General features: G+C 36.3%; 2 protein-coding genes across 8 annotated transcripts in view; one reads left to right on the forward strand and one right to left on the reverse strand.

Annotated features, from left to right (window-relative positions):
• Nucleotides 1–12,359, reverse strand: part of esyt2b (extended synaptotagmin-like protein 2b) — a 37,172-nt gene extending 24,813 nt beyond the window's left edge. For all 4 annotated transcript variants that reach the window (XM_067400648.1, XM_067400647.1, XM_067400646.1 and 1 more), the window contains exons 1-6: nucleotides 11,634–12,359; nucleotides 6,563–6,604; nucleotides 5,431–5,565; nucleotides 1,712–1,788; nucleotides 1,553–1,625; nucleotides 23–112 (exon numbers count right to left, since the gene is read on the reverse strand). In XM_067400648.1, the coding sequence (XP_067256749.1) occupies nucleotides 23–112; nucleotides 1,553–1,625; nucleotides 1,712–1,788; nucleotides 5,431–5,565; nucleotides 6,563–6,604; nucleotides 11,634–12,023 (807 nt within the window). In that variant the 5' untranslated portion in view covers nucleotides 12,024–12,359. The remainder of the gene's footprint in view (nucleotides 1–22; nucleotides 113–1,552; nucleotides 1,626–1,711; nucleotides 1,789–5,430; nucleotides 5,566–6,562; nucleotides 6,605–11,633) is intronic.
• A 627-nt stretch (nucleotides 12,360–12,986) lies between these two features.
• On the forward strand, nucleotides 12,987–21,526 carry dync2i1 (dynein 2 intermediate chain 1). Of its 4 annotated transcripts, none has more exons than XM_067400649.1 (22): nucleotides 12,987–13,211; nucleotides 13,519–13,572; nucleotides 13,652–14,309; nucleotides 14,432–14,487; nucleotides 14,914–15,162; nucleotides 15,327–15,395; nucleotides 16,050–16,127; nucleotides 16,455–16,677; nucleotides 16,767–16,863; nucleotides 17,001–17,130; nucleotides 17,357–17,468; nucleotides 17,569–17,660; nucleotides 17,850–17,979; nucleotides 18,318–18,490; nucleotides 18,596–18,758; nucleotides 18,924–19,031; nucleotides 19,549–19,610; nucleotides 19,720–19,771; nucleotides 19,915–20,075; nucleotides 20,188–20,319; nucleotides 20,428–20,651; nucleotides 20,821–21,526. In XM_067400649.1, exons 1-22 carry the CDS (start codon nucleotides 13,197–13,199, stop codon nucleotides 20,996–20,998), a joined length of 3,216 nt encoding a protein of 1,071 aa, XP_067256750.1. In that variant the 5' UTR covers nucleotides 12,987–13,196; the 3' UTR covers nucleotides 20,999–21,526. The 4 variants fall into 4 exon arrangements, with proteins under 4 accessions (XP_067256750.1, XP_067256751.1, XP_067256753.1 ...); XM_067400650.1 differs by having other exon boundaries at nucleotides 15,327–15,347; XM_067400652.1 differs by lacking the exon at nucleotides 15,327–15,395.
• Nucleotides 21,527–21,981: the final 455 nt, after the last annotated feature.

Raw genomic sequence — 21,981 nt, forward strand, 5'->3', positions numbered from 1 at the left:
TTGTTTAAGTTTGCAAACTCACTGGCTTCTTGAGGAAGAAGAGGGAAAGAGCACCAACCAGCGGCATACTCCCCAAAAGTGGTTCCAGAATCACGCGCAGAACTCCATGTAGCTATTCATACATGCGGCCAAGTACATAAACACACAGAGGGAGAGAAACATATCACATGAAATGATGAAACACTGGTTCTCGCTAGAGGTTTGGTGTGTATCCTACTCCTATTAAGGCAACATAAAATATCTTGAATTAAAATAGCCAAATAAAATTTGGAATTCATCAGATTTTTCACAGTCAGCCTGGGAATCATCGCATGATCGAATGACAAGACTGCATTTTCTTAATCAATATTTTTGTTTTATTTTCTAGTAAACAAGACATTAAGTCTTAATGGCTTATGCAAAATTGTTTCTCCTGTAAACCTGTCTTGTTCTAAGGATGATTAACTTTTCTGGAAAACAACAAACAAGAAAATAATTTTTGCAGTGAGAGAGCAGCACTGTCGAAATAACCACTAAGCGCCTAAGGCTGATGATGAATATTTCAGGATTTCGACACTGATGCATTTATTTATTTTGCTTCTGAAAGCACTCCGCATGCTCGGTGATCTACTATAAGACATTTACCTTTACAACCACCACTTCAGCTCTAAGGAAAGAATTATGAGCTTCTGTTTTGAACAATCATTCATTACCAGGGAATGTCTTTCCTCAAGCAGTCCTTTATGGAATCATAACACTGAGTGGAAGAGGTTATATCAGCCAATGCATATATTAAGGATTTTTTCTGACTTTACAGTGGCTTGAGTCGTATGTCATAGCATTATAACGCTGTGAAAAGCTCAATAGAGATAGTTATAATGCGACAATAAGCAACCAATAAACCCAAATGTCAGCACTGTAAACAGTTTAATATTTTGTGTACAGAAATTATTATTTTTTTATTTGTTTTTTTTTTTTGTTACTCTATTTTAAATGATCTTCCCTTCATAACTATCACAGAGATAAATAGGAATGCTAACAGATAGCTCTCGCCAGGTATTTTATACCTTGCACAGCAAAACAAAATACATCATACACAAACACAGCATGCTGTCACACAGAGAGATTACTCTACTATGCATTTAATGTGAGAGAATGAAATAACTCCAGAAATTATACACAAAACAGTCAATGTGTGAGCATGCATCTGATCCTGCATTACAAACAGTACAAGGGCATTTCAGTATTTGGTTGCACACCTTCCTATAAATACACACACACCCTTTCTGTAAAAATAGGCTCCGTTCAGTTGACCGAATTCCTTCCATGAAACACGTGGTTACATCACAATATAGGAAAGAGCTTCTCTGTATCCAACAAATTAATTCTCTGGCCTTGGCTAACATAATCCATTGGGTCATGGAGACAAACTTAATGGAAGATGCCATAACAGAGCTGATGTATATCTGTTGTGTTCAAATAATAGCGGAAAATGCAATCCTACTGCTTTAATGTGGCACAAGAGAAGTGAATATTACTCTAAAATGTTTAATGAGAAAATATAATGACATACCTGTATACTTTTGATGCCTGCTCTACAGTAGTACCTTTTGACATCTACATCGATTTCAGTATTTCCAACGTAGCTGTAAGAAAAAAGACAAATATTAAAAACTGTGGCACAACCAGGATGGTCAAAAGATGTCAGAAAGATTTATCAAAGTGATGTCACCTGATCTGAAGGTCCATGATGATCTGCCGTTTGTCCACGTTCTCTGAGTAAACTTTGACCCCGTTAATCCGGAGAGGCTGTGACAGAGATGAGCACAGATGCCCCATTAGGGGGGTTGACATTTTTTTAACCAGCATGCATTCCTCCACAGAGCCCTGACAACATCAACTATTTCCATCTGACAGCTGGTCAGCTTTTCCAAAAGGTTTAAATCTCTTACATCAACCTTCCTACTCCTGATGCAATATGAAGATTTTTAGTGCAAGTAGATAAATTATCTTCAATAAAGTATACAAGATAGTCTTATACCACATACACAGTCTTTAAATTAAACAGTTCAGACTAAATAGATCAATATGTTATTATCAGAATATTATCAGATATTATCAGAAATTATACCGTATTGGCTTTCAATTCACTTATTTTCCGAAAAATTTCAGTGAACGGTTTGTGAATAAATTTTACTTGCTGAATAAAAGCCAACACCATGCATGTATGTTTCATGCCCTCAACAAATCCCATTGAGAACTGCTGCATAAGCCAAATACGATTTTTACAATTAAATGTTTAAAGTGGCTTTTGAATTCATGCTTAGTTATATTAACAAAGTTGTGTGAAGTGTGTACTGTTTCTTTTAGTAGTGGTCTGCTAAAGCACAGTCTCTTCTTGCAAAGATCACAAGTAGACGTGGCAGAGGCATTCCCGTTTACACCTGTTGTTTTAATCCATCTCTTTTATCCACTTTCAACCACTTCTGTCCTAATTTCTTCAAGGAGAGGGTCTATGGGTGGGTAAAAGAATGGATAATTTTCAGATCGTTCGTCTAATGGATGAAATAAGTTTGCGCAATTTACATATGAATGCGCTGGAGATGACGAAAAAAATAAGGAGAGCATCAGCTTTCGTTTAAGTTCTGATGGCCGCAAGACTACGGCGAATGCTGTGAATGCATGTTAAAAAAATCAGGAAGGGTGAGAAAACATCGTGCTTGGTACATTTTTCGTCTTCAAACCAAACTTGGGTCTTCAGCCAATAAAGTTTAAATCCCATCTGGCTAGCACACTTCCCATAATGTTTACGTAACTCAGTAGGTGGAGAGTAGGCATCTTTAGTGGTTGTTTGGACTAGGGCTGGACGATTAATCGAAAAGTAATTGAAACCGAAATTCAGAACTTCTAACCGATGTAATGTAACATGTCGTTTTTTTTTTTTTTAATCCTGTTAATACTTCCCCCTTAAAAACATACTACTGCGTGACTCTGCCCCGTCCAGTCAGTGGCATAAAAGCAAAACACGGAGCCTCCGAGACGGAGGTGAATGCCGGTTCAACACATAGTGATGGCGCGTGAGTGGTGAGCCTTGCGTCTTCACTAAACTTTGTCAGTTGTATTTGTTTTATGGTTTGGACATTAAAGCAATTAGACGATCGGATATGTATTATTATATCAAGCTGCATTGTGGCACGAACACTCATACAAACCTTAGCTGCGCAAAACGTGAAGATTGCGCACACTAAGAGGAACACAGAAACTAGTCAGCGTTGTCCTGTGATTTATAAGCAGCTTAGAAACTCAAAACTTATTATAGCATATATTTTTCTACTTTTGAAGGAACTATTTACAACCCACAGCTTCACAATTAATAGAGAGAAGGTATGACTAATTGACACGCACAATCACTCGTACTGGTACTGTGCTAATTTATCTTTATCTAATTTACAACAAGCAGAAATCTGTAAGAAATGTTACGAACCATAGATAAAATAACTGCTGATAGTGAGCTATGATGTCAGACCGCTCTTTCAATAGGAAAAAATATCCCACCTTTAATAGTCAATCATATTTACAGTACAAACCTTGTCAGTGAGCTATGAGGGCAAAAAAAATAAAAAATAAATAAATAAACAAAATAATCGTTCATTAATCGTAATCGAGGTAAAATGTTCAATTAATCGAGGTTTTGATTTTAGGCCATAATCGTCCAGCCCTAATTTGAACGCATTTGACCACATGAGCGTCTAAACTACAAAAGCAATCTGGTCGAATTAATTTTATGATTACCTCTGGAAGTGGTCGAAAATGGACAAGCTCAAAGCGTTTTAGACCCCGTTTACACCTGTATTTAGTATCTTCCACTTGTGATCCGATCAGTGGCATAACTTTGTTTTAAAAAGTGGGTGGGACATGAATGTGTATGTATGTGTGTGTGTTATACAATAATAACGATATGATATTAAAATTAATATGATAGTTTCTTCCTTACATCTGCCATAATACAATATGTCTCGAGAGTATGTATATTAGTTAATAAATACGTGGATCCGCTGCTGAAAATACATTGTCCTGATAGACTGGAGGCATTATTTTCGTTTAGCATGCAAGAGATTCTGGGTTTGAATCCAACCATGTATGATTTTTTTTTTTTCTCATTAAAACCAAAGATGTTCGTCAGTGATTGTATATCAAGAGCAGGGACACGTTTATGTGTATTTTGTTTTGTGATTCAACGCAACGAATAGAGAGTCTCTGCAACAGTTAAGCATTAGATTGAAGCGCTCGTCCGTGTGAACACTGCGCAGCGTGCACGAGCGCCAAGAGAACACTGATGCGCCTCTGATAACAGCGACAACAAGCACTCAACATGATTTCAAAAACAACACAACCCAGCGCCAGATCGCCTATTATTAACACAAATTGATAATCAACTAGAGGTGTTTCTTTTGTATTAGATATCCGCGAGATGCCGCAATATGTTTCAAGAAGTGGTGGGGACAATATCGACCATTTCAAAAAGTGGTGGGGACATGTCCCACCTGTCCCACCCGCAAATTATGCCTATGGATCCGATCAACCAAAATACATCTTAATAACAGGTGTAAACAGGGCCAAAAACACCAGCACAATGTGATTGGCTTTGATTGGGTAGCTGGTATAAAAATATGTGCAAGACATATCTACAAAATTAGGTTAGATAAATGTTAACACTTTTGATGTGCAGTTGACCTAAGATGAGAAGATGTATTAGCCGCAATCAAATTATTGGTCTTTAAAAGATAGAGATCATAAAACTTTCTGTCAGGTTGAGCTGAACACATTGACAATTACTGACAATTCTTTCAATAATGCACATGAGCAGTGTATGCATGCTCTTATACTGAGTGAATGGGCTAGGCTGTGCCTACTGGTTTCTTTTTGTTAATTAATAATTAATAGTGGTGACAGCACAGGAAGTAATGGGAGGAAGAGGCAGAGACTGTGGCGGTGTTCGAAAGCTTAGGCAGCTGACTTTTTGCATAGCTGCTTTATCAGACAATGATTTGCAGGCAGCGTTTGTGCATGAAGAAGGTACCTCACAAAACTGATTTTGGACAGACTTCTGAATCGCCATAACGGCTTAATAATCTACAACAAAATAAAGCGAGCTTTGGTGAATAACTAAGCAAATATAATAAGTGGAAAATGTAGCCAAAATGCACATTGACCACTTTTAGATGCCATATTTATTTTTTAACTTAACTGTCACAGAATGGAATGCACAGGATTGTGGGTTATCAAAGGCAGCAAAGGATACATCTATGTATGCAATGTGTTAGTGTTTATAAAGTGTGGGTCATATTGGGCCAAAGCTCTGAAAAAGACAAGCCAGCTTGAACAGAGATTTACATTTTCTCTAATAGGATGAATGTTCATAGACTGTGAGAACTCTGTGAGTGTGCATACATTATCTCCGAGATCGATCTTGGTGAAGCTGAATGTACTGAGGTGGGCATTGGCTTCTTTGATGGCTGGCTCGATTGTTCCTTTAAACAGCTTCTCCACAAACTGGCACACGTAAGGCCACATCTGTTTCACTGTCTGAAAGGCAAAGAGAGTATCTGCTCAGCACTATGCAACTGAGTAAAACTGAGGCACTTAAGGCATCCTTATTTCTGCTACTGACTTAAGTATGATAAATAAGCCAATCCAAAACTCATTAGTTACCACAGCAGTTTAACTGTTGTTTGATAGTCTCTTGACTACATTTGCGAATAACAAAATAAATCTTCACTGTATGGAAAATATATTTTTTCCACAACAAGGTTCCAGATCACACAAAGGTACACAGTGTTTTTTTTGTTTTGTTTTGTTTTTTTACAGGCCTGAAGACATGTTGCAACTTGACTAACTGTAAATATTCTAAGCATTTGGAAACTATTTCCCAATGAAAACAGAACAGATAGACATACTGGGAAGGCACAAACAGAATTATTAAAAACTAAATGAAGGCTAACTTGTCTGAAAGCAAAGAAATAACATATATAAGCTAAGATCTATACACTAAGTCAGAGGTGTAGATAGTCTGACCAAAAAAAATAAAACAATAAAAAATAAAAAAATGAATAGAACAATGTTTTTACATTCATGAATCATGATGTATATCACATTTACGTGCTTCAAAATGCATGTGCATGCATATTTAAATTGTAATATCAGTATAATACAGTTTTTATCCTTCTCACTCACTTTTGTCATGTTTAAAAACATGAGTGATTCTGCAGTGTTTCATGTAAATAGTTTTGCATGATTTTGAATGTTGCAGACATACTTTGCAGAAGCATGAGGCAATTCAGGTACATAAATTACACCACTGGGCAAGATGCCAATGAAATATTCAAATCAGGTATGTTTTTTGAAGACTGTGAGTCAATGAATGTATATGTACAATGAATATTTTAAAAAGCCACTGGTTATACACAGCTACATTTTCTCTGAGGTTTATGTATTTATTTATTTTCTTGACACAGAGGGTGAAAAAATGACAGCTATGTACAATAATGAGGGACAAGAAATTATTATATCATACTTCTCTCACCTTATTTAGCCACTCAACTCTCTCCACATCTGGATAATGAACCTGGCATAGAAAATAGACAAAAAACATAATATTATAAAAATAGAGAGGGAACGGGACTGCTTCTGTGAATGCACTGAAATCTTTGAAAAAACCCCTCTGGCTTTCACACACACACACCCTTGGTCCACAGACGGCATGAAAAATAAAAGACAGTCAATGTATGACAAAATAAAATGACTTTGTCTAAACCTGTGAAAGGTTCTCTACACAAAAAAGTGGCACCTATGTGTATTCTCTCCTTTTCTTTCATTATATATATTATATATATATATGTACAGCAATGGGATCAGTGATGAGCGGAGCTGCAGTTAAATCCCTGCATGAGTAAAATGCTTAGCCAGCATTTGTTTTATTCAGTGGGAGGGGTGCAGATGGCACACTAACATTGCACTTTTTTTATTTTCTAACTTAAAAACAGCAGCAACAACAAAAAATATAGGTTTTTTATTAATTTTAGGTTCACATGCATTAACTCTAATGTTGTTTCAAACCTATATGCATTTTTTTGCATGTCATTAAAGTTCATGTTCATGTCATTAACGTTAACGTGAACGTAATGAAGGGATGGATTCTGGAATCCACTGCCGCTTCAATATATATATTTTATTAATCAATATTTTAATATTAATATATATTTTAATAAGTTATTAATCAACATTTATATTTCTGTTAAATTATTTGAATGACTTCTTCAATGTATGTTAGAGCATCCATTTTCCTCTGTACCTCTCACTGAGAGAAAAGAACATGTTATCAGTATGTTTTGGGGAAAGTTTCCTGCTCAGACCAGAGCTCAGATCAAGTTCAGCCTTAAAGGGGGGGTTGCATGCGATTTCACTTTTTTAACTTTAGTTAGTGTGTAATGTTGCTGCTTGAGCATAAACAGTATCTGCAAAGTTACAGCGCTGAAAGTTCAATGCAAAGGGAGATATTGTCTTTTAAAGTTATGGCAGTTTATTGCCTACAAAAACGGGTCGTTTGGACTGTATATACACACATATACATAGACAAACAGTTGTTCATGCTATAAATTAAACGCTACCTTTACAAAAATGCGACTACTCAGGCATGTATTTACTACAGTAAAGCTTTAATCAGGATAAAACTGTATATTGAAGGCTAACAAACAGCAGTGACAGCTTATCTAAACACTTTGACACAAATACTAAATGAAATACCATTCATAAACATCCTTCAAAAGCTGCGATTGCAGAGGTTCTACTTTTTCCTCTTCATCTGGGTCTGATTCGGCTCAATTTGATTCAGCAATGTAGGCGCTTTTATTTACTTTCCACCTAAGCGCGTAACTACGAATGGTAAGGGGCGTGGCGTTTCCGGACGCTTCAGCGAATCACGACAGACTGGGCCAGTAACCAACCTGCTGACCAATCTGAGCACATTGCGTATGTCGGAGGGAGTGGCTTCATAGAAGCAGGAAGTCAAACGAGCCGTTCATATGACAGTGGAAACAGAGGTGTAGAATTAAGATAAAATATATGAAAAATACAGCATTTAAAAAAAAAAAAAAAAACAAAGCATTAAGACATGTTAAACTGTGCCCCCAAAACACAATCAAGCCTAGAAAAAAAAACATGTAACCCCCCCTTTAAAGAAGCTGTGAAATGTGTGTTTGAATCTGTGTATGTGTGCTAAGTGTTCTGTGCAGGTCCCTTTGTACTGGACAACTGGCACTCTGCTTGAGACCAGTAGACGTCATGTCAATGTCCCCAAAAGGACATCCAGTACCTAAATCCAGGGTCCCCTCGTCAGCATCGTGACGAAGAGAGATATGCTTCTGACTATCTGTCCATGTGTGGAAAAATTTCTCTTGTCTATTTTTCTTAGCCAATCAGAATCAGTCAACCAGAAGTAATGACGTAGTTAGCTGACTCTGTTAGAGTATAATTGTTATGGAAATGTGAATGTATGCAGAGCGGCCTACGAACTCCTTGTGAGACCTGAAGCTGGCTTCTGCTGATGAAACTGCAAACTATTCTTCATTAGTTCAATTTCAATTTTTCTTCAATTTATTATTTTTTTTAAACTCTGACTCTGGGTCTTTATTCAACATATCTGGTTTCAATGGTCCTAAACTGTTAATCCCCAACAGTAAAGTCAGGCATCCCAAAACTTTTGGCAATATAGTAATCAACATTTGAAGTGGATCAAAAAAGTTCAAAGTTGTCCTAAGGAGGAGTTTTGCATTTTTGGCACCTGTCACCTATAAAGCTAACATCTTTCTGTGTGCCCTACAAAAGTAACATCATTATAATCTCAAGAGGCAAAGTGGGTGTGTGTGACTTCCCTTCTGCAGTGCACTCACTCCAAATTTATTTTCATTCCAAAACAGTATTGGTGAAGCTTAGATCGGAGAATCATATATGACAGCACAGCACTTTTCTCAGCAAGCTCTCCCACTGACATATTCATATCAGTTCACGTCATTACTCATTATCTAATCAATCATTGCACGTCACCTGAGTATAAAAGTTCAGATCCCAACCACTATTATGTTCGCAGATACCGACGCCAGCGTTCAACCCCATCCTCCCCACCAGCACCAGGTCGGTGCCTATCCATACATTGGGGGTAGGCTCTGCCCCTGCCTTCATCTTAAGGCATGATCTGCAAACGTCTGCTACCCTCCGGACTGTACTATGAATGGGGCCTACGCCAAAGAACTTTATCATTCCATCTATTCGATATTTGCATACAAACTGTTAAATAAATCTTATTCAAATGTTTCCTTGCCTCAAGAGTCTTTCTGGTAGAACTAGACTTCTGGAGTCCCTCCAACATGCACACTGAATATTTTGTTTAGTATTAATGATATGAGGGAAAGACATGGAAAGTTCCCATGGTAACCATGTTTCTATGGTCACTAGAGATCACTCAGGATTTCTCCTCACTGACTAGACAATAGACAGATATATGTGAGAATGTTCATTTGAAAAAAAAATTGAAAAAAATTCTGGCTAGAGATGAGTCAGTAGACTGTAGACAGTAATGTAGATAGTAATGCACACGGTAATGTAGATATGTTTTGTAATTCTACAGAGAACTAAAAGTAAGACATAATTTGATGAGAATGTGATAACCTGTGACGTAAATGTTTTTCTATTGAAAGATCTATATTGAGTTTTTGTGACATACTGCTGAGAGAGAAGTCAACTGGAAGAAGCTGGGAGGTAACTAGCGTGTAATCACTAACATACATTTTAAAAAAAAATGATTACATGTATTTAGATATGTTTTGTAAACTGCAAAAATATGCAATGCATTTAACTAAGAGATTTTTTTTCATTGGTTTACTTCATAGCTACATGTTTTCTTAAGAAGACTGGCATTCAAATCACTTCAAAAGAACTGGTTATTAATATAGGGAAATCTATCTTCCTCAGGCATCACACACTTCCTAGGAATGAGAGAGAAAATGGACAAACAAGTCATATGTGTTTCAAAAGACACTTTTTGGTATGAGAGTGTGGTGCCACAAAATTAATGAATAATCATAGAATTCATAACACTACTGTTGTGAAACATTATGTTTAAAAAAACAAAACAAAAAAAAACTTCAAACTCATCAGCATAAACCAGTTCAACAGACTTCTGATCTCCTACAGGCAAGTTGCCTCATGCCAGAATCTAATTTGATTAAAGGTTGCAGAGCAGTCAAAGTCTAAATGAAGAGATCAATTCGGGTGCTTGTGAGACCATGTAATGAAAATGTTTCTGATAACTGAATAAAACTACACAGACAAGATTAGTGATAAGTGCATTGTGTTGTGCACTACATGATAAGTGCACAACACAATGGATTAAACTGCTGTCCTGTAGACTGATGAGAGCAAATGTGAAACATTTTTGTTTTTAATTTATCACTGAGAATCTCATAGTGAATGACCATTACTTTAAAGCGGGGGTTGGGGATCTGTCATCCAATACCATCTGGATCTACATTGTAAAATAAAATATTAAATTAAATTTGTTTTAAAACGGCAACTGTGGTTGCTAAAAAATATGGTGACAATGTTTCAGGCATTAATGCACTGATAACCACCACCATAATAGTAAATTAATGTACTGTAAAAACAACAACAACAACAACAACAAAATATAATGTATATTATTGATAACAAAAATGAGAAGAAACAAAACTATTAAAATAAAATCATGTCCTTTTACTGTTTTTCGTTGTGATTTTACATGATAATTCATAGTTTTTACTTAGGTCAGGTAATTACTGGTAATTATGGTCAGTTAACCACTTTATTTACTTTCACATTTTTATATTATTTTTCTGTAAATCTTACAAACATTTCTAACACAGACTGCAGAGCACTGAATCCTCATTTGAAACTACACAGACTGACCTTGGCTCTCACCATTCAGGTTCAAATATCTCATTACATAACATTTATTTACTAAACCTAACCCACTTGGCTTTAGATAAGAGCCATGATGAGCAGAGGCTCCAGATAATGTCTATGTAGGATAAAATTAGACAGTAGTCAGACATATACATGCTGCATCCTCTATCTATCAAACCACTGTTCACCTTCACAGACAAAAGGGCAAAAAGACTTGGTCTGCCTCATCCCTGACAGCCCGGCATCACCTGGGATACAAACTCATTGTTTCAAGCTCTCAGTTTGCTGAATGGTCACATCATTGAAAGCAAACAAAACATCCTACGTTTAACTAAAACCAAACAACTTTGATCAAGGAAATACACTGTGTTTATCTATCACATTTCAAAATTTACTCAATATAAGACTTTGCTTAACATAACCTAATGCACTACACCCAGGCCTAACCAAGTATGTAAAGATGTTATGGCATGTTGTTCCAGGAATATCAATTCCATCAAATCACACTAAAGAGACCCCATTCTGTATTTTTATTCTAGCTTTAATGAGGGAAAGTTTTATAACAACTATAGATATAACTCCCTCTTGGTTTGCATGTCTGTGTGCTGACTATGATGTTTTAAAACACAGCCAGTCAATGAAAGAAGAGTTTAACTCACCCATGATGGTAACTCAGTTGCTTCCAGCTCCTGTTTAACCGTGTCCTCTTGCTCAAAAATGGAGAGTGCTCTTGTCAGCCTCGTGTTCTTACACTTCGTGTTTCTTTTCCAAAAGAAAAATACTGTGAGTGCGATTAAAAGCCAACTAAAGCTGAACTCAAAATAACCCAAGACATATATGGGGAAGATAATGACGAAGGTCTTGGCGAACTGCAGCCACGTGCGGGTCAGTTCGCTGGTGCAGGACGGAGAGTCCTCGCTGAGCTCCGCCGGTGAGGAGGAAGGAATCGCCCCGTTTGTCGTTTCATTTTGTCCGCTATCCTTTTGTCCCGAAGCACCTGCTGTTTGAGAAAGATTTCCGCGCACAGCCGTCATAGTTTCCTCTGTCATATTCAGCACAAACGGCGCTGATAAAATATTAGGCACTGCTGTCAAACGTGTACATTGTGCTTCAGCTTCGGGAGTAAACACGATACTTCAGACCATCCCGTACAGGCGGTTCTCCCACGTTCAAGTACAACTCTCAGCTAAATCAATTTGAGGATGTACACCAGTCCATTTTGACGCGGATACTGGTTCGCATTGCTTTAATTTTAAAAGCATATCTAGCGGTGCATAATTGAAGAACTCAGTTGTCGCAGCGCCACTGTGTGTGTGTAGACTGTTGGCTGGCTGGTTGTGTTGTGAAGAAGCGCGTGCTGCTGCTGTGACAGACAGCTGAGAGCTTCACACACGCGCACTCACACAGCGGGTCTCGAAAGGTCAGTGTCGCGAGCAGCGCAAAATCACCACCACCGAGCCAAGCAACTGAAGAAACACAAACAATATGAGGCGTCGTCGACAAGGAAGCGATGCACAACTATAAACTGTTAACTCCTAAATCAGGGGTTTAAGATCTTTTAGATGCAACTAACACTCGCTATAGTATTGTACTGTTAAATTTATTCTTTACTTATTTGTTTAATTTTAATATATATATTTATTTATATAAATCGTTTTTATTTATTTTAATATAATAGATTTAAAACTAATATGTGTCTTATTTTAATCACAATTTAATTCAATTATTTATTTACTTATTTATTTTAATCTTATTATTAATTTTATTTTATTCATTTATTTATTTATTAACTGAGTGCACAAGTTTACAGAACGCTATAATTTTTGGAAACAGCCGACAAAACGAGATGAATTACTAAACAAAGAATTTATATAAATCAACATACTAATTTATCTTAACAAGAATGCAACTATACGCATGGAAAAATTGCATAGTAGCAATATGTCATGTTTTATATTGTGAGCTATGTCGCATTTTATTAGTTCGATTTTTCTATTATTATCAAAATTCGACAGTGTTGCCATAGTAAATAAGATTTGTATTTATCGATTGCTCTTTGCTCGATTTAATAGTCTGTTGAAACCATGGCTTGTCAGGTTACCATAGTAGCATTAAACTGCGCATTCGCTGTAGCCGTATAGCGGTATGGCGGTGAAAGCTGTCAACATAAACTTGTGATTGTTGGATTGTAAAGAAGAACTGAGGAGTGGATCTCTAAAGTGATGTACCCTGTGAAGGTAAAGCAACATTTATCCCGTATGGAGCAGCTGTTGTGTAGCGGTTGTTTGTTTTTGAGAAGATTTTAAAGCTGAACAGCACGATTAGCTACTCATCGATAGCCAAATAAAACTGCTTAACGTTACCTACTCAAGATAAATCTGTTTATTTCAATACCAAATACTTCATCATTTAAACACTTGGTATATAAAGAATCATCTTGTAACTAAGCAATATTTTGTTAGTTATATTAGGTAATCAAGCAACAAGCTTCATTCTGCACAGTTTTAACGTATTTAATATCCATTTTCCTCGTCCTCTCATAAGAAAATAACAAAAGAAGATACTTGGAGGTCTGATGACTTAAAAGTGCACATTCAGGTAATCTGCAGTTTGTTTGTGTGTAAGAAAAAGACAAGGTTTAAAAGCACAATCCGTACAACTGTCATTGTGTTGCCAGGCACACAATGAGGACAGCAGAAGAAAATCCAAACGTGAAGAGGAGCACAGGAAACACAGGAATGGAGAATCTCTGGATCGGCGACAAAGAGACCCTGATCAAGACGCAATGAGAGAGAAAGAAAAACGGAGACACGGAGAAAGCACAAGAGAGGAGAGTAAACACAGAAATCCAGACAGGGACAGAAACCAGGATATCAAGAGGGAAGACGTCAGGGAGGATAGATATAAAGAGAGAAGGAGAGAGAGAGATAAGGCATTAGATTTCAACAGACACGGAGATGGAGATGAAGAAGAACGAAAAAGACATGATCGAGGTGAGAAGGAAAACAGCGAAAGACGGAAGGATAGAGATAAAGACAGGGACATAGATATGTACAAACATGGGGACAGGGAAAGAGAAAAAGATAGGGATAGGGATAGAAAGAGGTCTGAGAGAGATAGGGAAAGAAAAAGTGAAACGGATAGAAGGAAAGAGGAGAAAAGAGAAGGAGGAAAAGAAGAGAAGGAGAGAGACAAAGAAAGAGAACGAGAGAGAAGAGAAAGACACAGAGCAAGAGAAAGTGACCGAAATCGACATGAATATGAGGAAAAACAGAGAGAAGGAGAAAGGCGAGAGAAACGCAGTGATAAAGAAAACTTTGGACACACAGAAAGAGGTATGAACAGTTTGTGCCTAGAGAAGTTGTTTTTTGTTTTGTTTTTTTGGTCATTGACAATTTGAATTTGGTAGAAAATCACAATTAATATGATATTATCAATATGATCTCTTTTATTTCAGAACACAGGAGAGATAGAGAAGATAGAGAGAAGAGAACAAGGGATAAAGAAAGCCATGTAAGCCATGTGTAAGGTTGTTGCTATTTATGAGCAAGATATGTACAATATGTACATTACGGGTCAAACGTTTTTTGAATAATTATGATTTTTAGTTATGATCAAAATATTGCAATACTAATAATAATAATATTAGTATTTATTATTAGTTTTTATTATTATTTTAATATATTTAAAAATTTAATTTATTCCAGTAATGGCAAAGCAAAGAGTTTTTCTAAGCAGCCATTACTTCAGAAAATAAATTATATTTGAAAAAAAAAAAAAAAAGGTTATTTTAAATTGTAATAATGTTTCACCATATTACTTTTTTTTTACAGTTTTTTTTATTGTGGAAGAATATTGAAAAAATGTGGCAAGTCAACTGACTTGATTTAGCCACACTGAAAACATTAAAAGTCTTGCTAAAGTTGTTGTTGTCAACAGGTGACAAACACAAGTCACTCTCAAGAAGGTGAACGGCATCACCAGGAGCGGAAAGAATCAAAGGATTATTTCCATGGCATCAAAGGTGGGGATAGGGAAAAGGCCAGAGAGAGGGAAGAGAGAGACAGAAAGCGTGAAAGAAGGCACAAGGAGGCTTCAGACTACAAGAGTGAAAGGAGTGAAAGAGAGCGGAAAGAAAAAAATTCATCAGGACATGAAATGAATGAAAGGATAATTAAAGACAAAGAGGTACAAACACTGTCAATTAAATTGAATTAAATGAAATGCAAAAGTTTCATGACATTCATTTGCTTTTTAGTTTTGTAAGGTTATAAATCTCCATTGCATATAATATGTTTGTTTGTATGTGTGTGTGTGTGTGTGTGTGTGTGGTGGGGGGGTATGGGGTGTAGGAACCGACCAAGAGACCTCAGGTAACATGGAGCTCTATTCAAGCTGAAATGAGTGATCCAAAAATCCCTGTAAGATTTCTGTTTAAAGTTCAGCTACGCTATATGGCAAAGTCTGCATGAAATGAAAATTAGATTTGAAAATTCTTATTTTGAATGATTCATCTGTGCATGTTTTTTTTTTTTGACCATGTCATTTTTTTACCGATTTTTGATAATCCGTTTCACTCGGATGTATGTCACAAAATGGAAGGAAATATCTAAAATAAATCTTATAAGTTACATTTTTCAAAGTTAAGACAACTCCTGCGTGAAAATTCTATATTGTTCGTAACATGGATTTAACACTTTATGTTAACTCTGCTAGTTTTTCTACCTCTTTAATTACTACTACTAGAGCTCTTTATGTACATTAATTGGAAGTCCAACCTGGCCTGTAAACTAAACCTGTGATGCCATCCAGATTGGATGTTTGGATGCCAACATCCAAATCTGTTTAAATATTATACATATAAACACAAGAAGCTGCATTTCTACATTATAACAGCCTAAATCAACACAAATATAAAAACTCTTCCTTTTAGAGTCTGTGTTCCTTACCAGCTTAAAAATGTTTTGTTGCATTTCTTTACTTTTAAAGCTGTTTCCACTGTCTAGCCCCATTGTGAATTTTGAGTAAATGAGTAAACCCACAGCTAATATGATTGTATGCTTTTGTTTTTCAAGGTGGAGAATGAAGATACTGAAAAGGACAAACAATCAGGCAAAAATTATCATAATGATGATTATGATGAGGATTTTGAGGTGCGAAGGTGTCCAGTGCTATCATTACATACATGACATAAGTTGGATAGTACATAGTACTATGAATGGTGAACACATTTTGTCATCATTGGATATAAGTGTCATCATTTTGAGATGTCAAAATGTTTTCTGAAAAGAAAAATAAAGATTTCAGTGAATATATGACGAATACAAGTTAACTTAAATATAAATTCTTGCTTTATATTGCCCTAATGTGAATCTTAATGCTGAATCTAACCAAAAAAATTCTTATTTACTTCTGTCTTATTTCATATTTTATTATGCTGTTCTTTTAGCTGTAAAGTGATGAGCTGTTCCTGCTTTTAGGATTATGAGGAAGACTTTGAGGATGTAGGTGAAGAAGAGGATGATAAGAGCGAGGAGGAGAAAGCGGAAGATGACAAGAAAGTGAGAGAAGAGAAGAGGGAGCTGAGCCCCAGGAGAAGAGAAGAGATTGAAGCCATCCAGAGAGCCATTGATGAGGAAAATGAGAGAATCTACTCTGCAAGATCAAAGCCCACAAACATAGAGTCAGCTATCACCCAGAGAGGTAGTTAAACAAAAGTTTGTTGATTCACACATTCTACGTCTGAGCATGAAAAGGAAGACCTACATCAGTGTTTTGTTGTGTTTTCACAGAAAGACACTCTAACAGAAGTCAAACGCATGGCAAAATTATTGATTTTGTATCAGCAAAGCAGCGAGAGATCAGCCAGAAAGTGGCCAAGAAACAGAAGTAAGTTTTCTATCTTCATGATAATCTTCAAAGTATCTGATGAGCATCTAATGAGATACTTTAAAAAAAAAAAGAAAATAAATGCATTTGTTGACTAATTAATAAATTAATCAATAGCCATTTGGTTTGAATTGAAGGAAGCGCAGTGAGGAACTTCTGCGTCTGATTGATTTAGACTTCTCCATCACCTTCTCTCTGCTGGACCTGCCTCCTGTCAATGAGTATGACATGTACATCAAGACCTTTGGAACAGCTGATACAAAACAGGTTAGAAATCTTGGAAGTTGTAGGTACTTCCACGCTATGTGGCCTACAAAAGGAAAATGGGGATATTTTGAAGTATTTGGCCATGTTGTGAACAATATAGGCAGCACAAGATTAAAGAATTAGCTCAGGACAGATCTTGTTTCTCTCAACTGTTTTGTTTGTTGTTTTTCTTTTTTCCTACTCAAAATGGCTTTTATGCAATCCCATGAGATTCTTGTGTCTCCAGGCTTATGTGCAGTGCAATGAAGACAACACTGATCGAGATATACAAACAGAAGAACTTGACATGACAGACAAATGGACACAGCACCCACCAGAAGCAAAGGCAGCATGCGGAGGTATTGTGTTCAGAATTGCTCTGCCATTATTAACGAGCAACAATGGATGTGTAAAAACATAATATAGTCTATTATGTGCTACTTCCTGAACTGTAACCAGGTTCTAAGGTGTCTCAAGACACATCAGTGGAAGCCACTGCAAGAATAACTGATTCTCAACATCTGACTACTTTTTTACGCTCTGCTGCACAGGTAAAGAATATGGTTTATGGGTTTATTTCTAACAACTTGTTAAAAATGATCTGAAAAAAAAATTCCACAAAAGTGCAAAAAGCATGTCTTGAGTTATTCGATCACAGAAATAGATATGACAGTCATTCCCCATAATCCATCTGATATAGTGAACTTCTAGTTGATTTTTTTTTTTTTTTTGCATGTCAGGTGATGGCTGTTTTGATAGAGGAGAATATGGCAGAGAGTAATTCTGTCAGAAGACTTCGCTCTCAAACAGATGCGCTGTCCTTCAGTGATGGCTGCATTCAACTCAATGCCAAACTCCCCTTTTTGCATGGTATAGTTTTATAAATAACATTTACTGATTAATGGCAGTTATTATGAGGTATACATTCAAATACATGATTCTGTTGTGGAATAAATGTGTTAGCGTTAGTTCTGGGATTTTTGTATTAATGTAAATGTACTTTAATTTGTATTACTGTGAAGTTATTAACATAATTAGTTTTCAGTTTAAATTACAGATATTTGGTTAATAATTGGGTCAATATTCAATTTCAAACATCACATTCAATGATCAGCATCAATAAATATGAACTGTAAACTGTGTTTATTATGGTGGGGAATATGTGCAGATCCTCAATGATGTATACGTGCGTGTCTACCTTCTTGCAGGTCGTCAGGTGAGTCTGCTGCAGTTCTCTCAAGTCCAAAGACAGACTCTTCTGTCTGTTCATCCTCCTCCTTCCAAAACCAGTGCTGTTCAGCTTGACAGCGAGACGGTCATCTGTGTGTGGAACATCTGGGAGCCATCCAGACCCCAAAAAATTCTTCTTTATGAATCTGAGGTATGGAGAAGAACATACTGAGCAAAATTCATTATTGATGTTTCTGAAATGAAATTGTCTCCCAAAAATTAAAATCTTTTTCTCACATTTCTCCTGCCCTCTCAGGTGAGGTGTTGTTGTTTCAGTCCTGGTAAAGTTACATTAGTGTTTGCTGGTACAGCAGTGGGTTCAGTGGTGGTATGGGATCTCAGAGAACATTCTGGCACTCACTGCAACTTGGTGGTTAGCAAGGAGGTGTGGACACTACGCTACCCAACCTTCTCTACGGGTCAGTCACTGCTCACTGCTTCAGCTGCTGTGCCATCACAATAAATAATAGATAACATATACAACTGTTTATTCTTTATCTAACTTCACTTATATTTAAATATAGATATTTAGAGTCAGGTCACGGTTAAAGTTAAACTGACCTGTATTTTGTATATGTTCACAGATGCTGTACTTTCAGGGGTGGGTCATCTCTCTCCTGTGGTGTCTGTTGAACCTGTACTGGCAACTGCTGATACAAGTTCAAAGAGCACGCTAACTGCAGACATAGAAGGTAATGTAAGCCCTGTGTTTGACATACACTTTTTTTTAATTATAATTCACTACAGTAGTAAGGTTTAATTTTATCGAAAGAAATTAGTAGTTTCATTCAGAAAGGATGCATTAATTTGATTAAAAAAATGACAGTAAAGAGCTTCATATTGTTACAAAAGTTTCTTGAGTAACAGATCAGCATATTACAGTAGATTGATTTCTGAAAGAGCATATGGCTCTGAAGACTAGAGTAATGGCTGCTAAAAATTCAATATTGCCAGCACAGGAATAAATTACATTAATAATAATACTAATAATAATAATATAATTTGTAATTGCAATCATTTGTCATTTTAATAATATTTCACAATATTACTGTTTTACTGTATTTTTGATTAAATAAATGCAGCCTTGGTGAGCATAATAGACTTATTTCAAAAGCATTAATAAATTGTACTCACCCCAAACATTTAAACGGTAATGTATATTTTGAAAGTCCCCAAAAGAAATTCCTTATTTCTTTGTGCAAAATCTAGAGTCTCTGGGACTGTCATTCCAGTTAGGATCATTGGATGAAAATGGGGTGTTAACTCTCTGGGTATGTCTGATTTTAACCAGTAACTTTATTTCACTGAAACACACTTTCATTTGATGCTCTGTCACTGTAACAAGAGATTGATTAAAGTTGAAGGTTTCGTCTCTGACAGGTTGTGGTCGAGCTGCCCAAAGGAAATGATTCTGGATCTCAAACAGACCTAGGTAAGCCTAAGTTTAAATTTATTTTCCTATTTTCCACAAAACTGCTTTGAACAATGTGTATTATAAACAAAAGGCTATACAGATAAATTGAAGATGAAATCATCTGTTTTAATCATCTAATAATGGTGTGTTTGGCTTGTTAGGTCTTAGGCCTGGTGGTAAAGTTAAATTACTCCACAGCTCCTCTCTACAGACCACTGAGAGATTACCTCAAGAAATTATAATGGGATTTGGATCTCCTGTGAGCCTTCAGTTAAAGTTCCTCCCTTCTGACTCGAATCACTACTTCATTGGTACTAACATGGTGGGTGTTGCATGAAGTTGTTGGATATTTGGTTTGGTGGTGTTTCCCATCACTTGACTTTTATCTTGGTTTTGAAATGTTTCTTGAAATGCATTTTCTTTCATTATCTAAGGGTCTGGTTAGACATGGTACGAGGCATAGCTTGAAAGTTCTTCCAAAGTTCTACAGATCACAGTTTGACAGCTGTAGACCAGTGGAGGTCACAACACTTGACTTCAGTCCTTTTGGAGAACCCCTTTTCCTGGTAAAAGCAGCTTGAACTGTATGTGTATTTATGTATTTCTGTGTTCATTGTCATTGTTGATTATATTAACCCCTTTCCATTTGATTCCTATTTGATTCCTTTCCATAGGTTGGCTGCAGTGATGGAACAGTTCGATTACACTCTGTCCTGAGAGAAGATCCGTTGATGGAGTGGTCTGAATGTTCCAGTGGCGCTCCTATTATGTCAGTGCAGTGGTCTCAGACACGGCCAGCTGTGTTCTGTGTTCTGGATGCTGCCTCTGATCTTCTCATCTGGGACCTGACAGAGAAGGATTATGTGCCAGTCATCACTGAGAATATACACAATGACCGGTATAAAGCCAAGATATCAAACATTAGATCTTTTTAGTATAATAGAAATTAGAAAGTTCAGTTAAGCTAATATGTCAGTTAAGCAATATTCCTCTAATTCCAGAGGTAGAGCATGTACCTCAGGCACTTCACAGTTTTTAAAATCTTGTTTTCTAACTACTTTTCGCAGGGTAACAGCCATGGCAGTGTTTGGTGAGCCAGCCAAACAGAACACATTTTCTGGCATTGCGCTCGCCAAGCAGTCCGGAAAGGTGGAGATTCAGTATTTCAAGAAGTCACTTACAGTGCCTAGCGCCTCTGACAAAGAAAAACTTAATTCTGTTTTACATGATGCTTTTTTGATATGAGATCTGAGTCCAGATTAATATCCAATTAAGTTGATAATATGCAAATAACAGAGGAAAACACAATGAGGGTTAGAGAGAGTTATAATGAGCCCCCCAAAAGTATGGACAGACCTAGTGAATTATATTTCCTTGTTACATCAGTAATGTTTCCAAAGCTACATCGGTTGTGGCTATAACAGCATGAACTGTAGAGGATGAGAAATGGTTGTTTACTTCAGTCACAGTCACCTTTTTGGTCTATACAAATAACAAATGAACTTCCCTGGCTTAAAATTCATTACATCTGAAACTTTGCTGATGTTGGCTGGAACATAATGGTTTTGTTGCTGTAAGCAGCATTTTGTAAAGTTACATCAAATGCTAAAGGAAGCACATAAAAATGAGCTTTCTGTTCCTCAGGGATATAAATACTTCATATCCTTTTTGTATTATTTTACAATATATGTACAAATGAATATTAGCATTTGGAATATATTTCTTATTTATGGTCCTTATCATTTATTCACTATCACTGCTATCATACTGTTATTATTAATGGATTATTTTTATTAAAAGACGATTGTATTTAGACTGGGGTTTTTCTTCGTTCTTTGCGTATGTTGTTATTTCTTTCTTTACAATATTAGCAACTGCACATCCTCACTATGGATTTTTTTCTCTTTTGGAAGGGTATCAGCACACGTACTTGTGTCTCAATGTTATCAATCTCACAGAGGGAAACGAACAACATTTAAAATCCGTCTTTGAGGCCAACTGCGTTTTGACTGTTCTGTCAAGTATTATAATTTTTTTTTTTACCGTTACCATGGTTTTAAGATATACTCGGACGTTTGTTGTTTTTATATAATGAAGTCACTGCAATAAAACTTACTGACTGACAGTAGTACAGACGTTTGTCAAAACATTTAAAAAACAGATAAAGATTTCTACATGGCACAACACTTTTTTTCATGAAATCCTCCTTTTAAAATAATATTATTGAC

The sequence above is a fragment of the Chanodichthys erythropterus genome, chromosome 11 (genome assembly GCF_024489055.1).
Source record: "Chanodichthys erythropterus isolate Z2021 chromosome 11, ASM2448905v1, whole genome shotgun sequence".
NCBI classification, from domain to species: Eukaryota; Metazoa; Chordata; class Actinopteri; order Cypriniformes; family Xenocyprididae; genus Chanodichthys; species Chanodichthys erythropterus.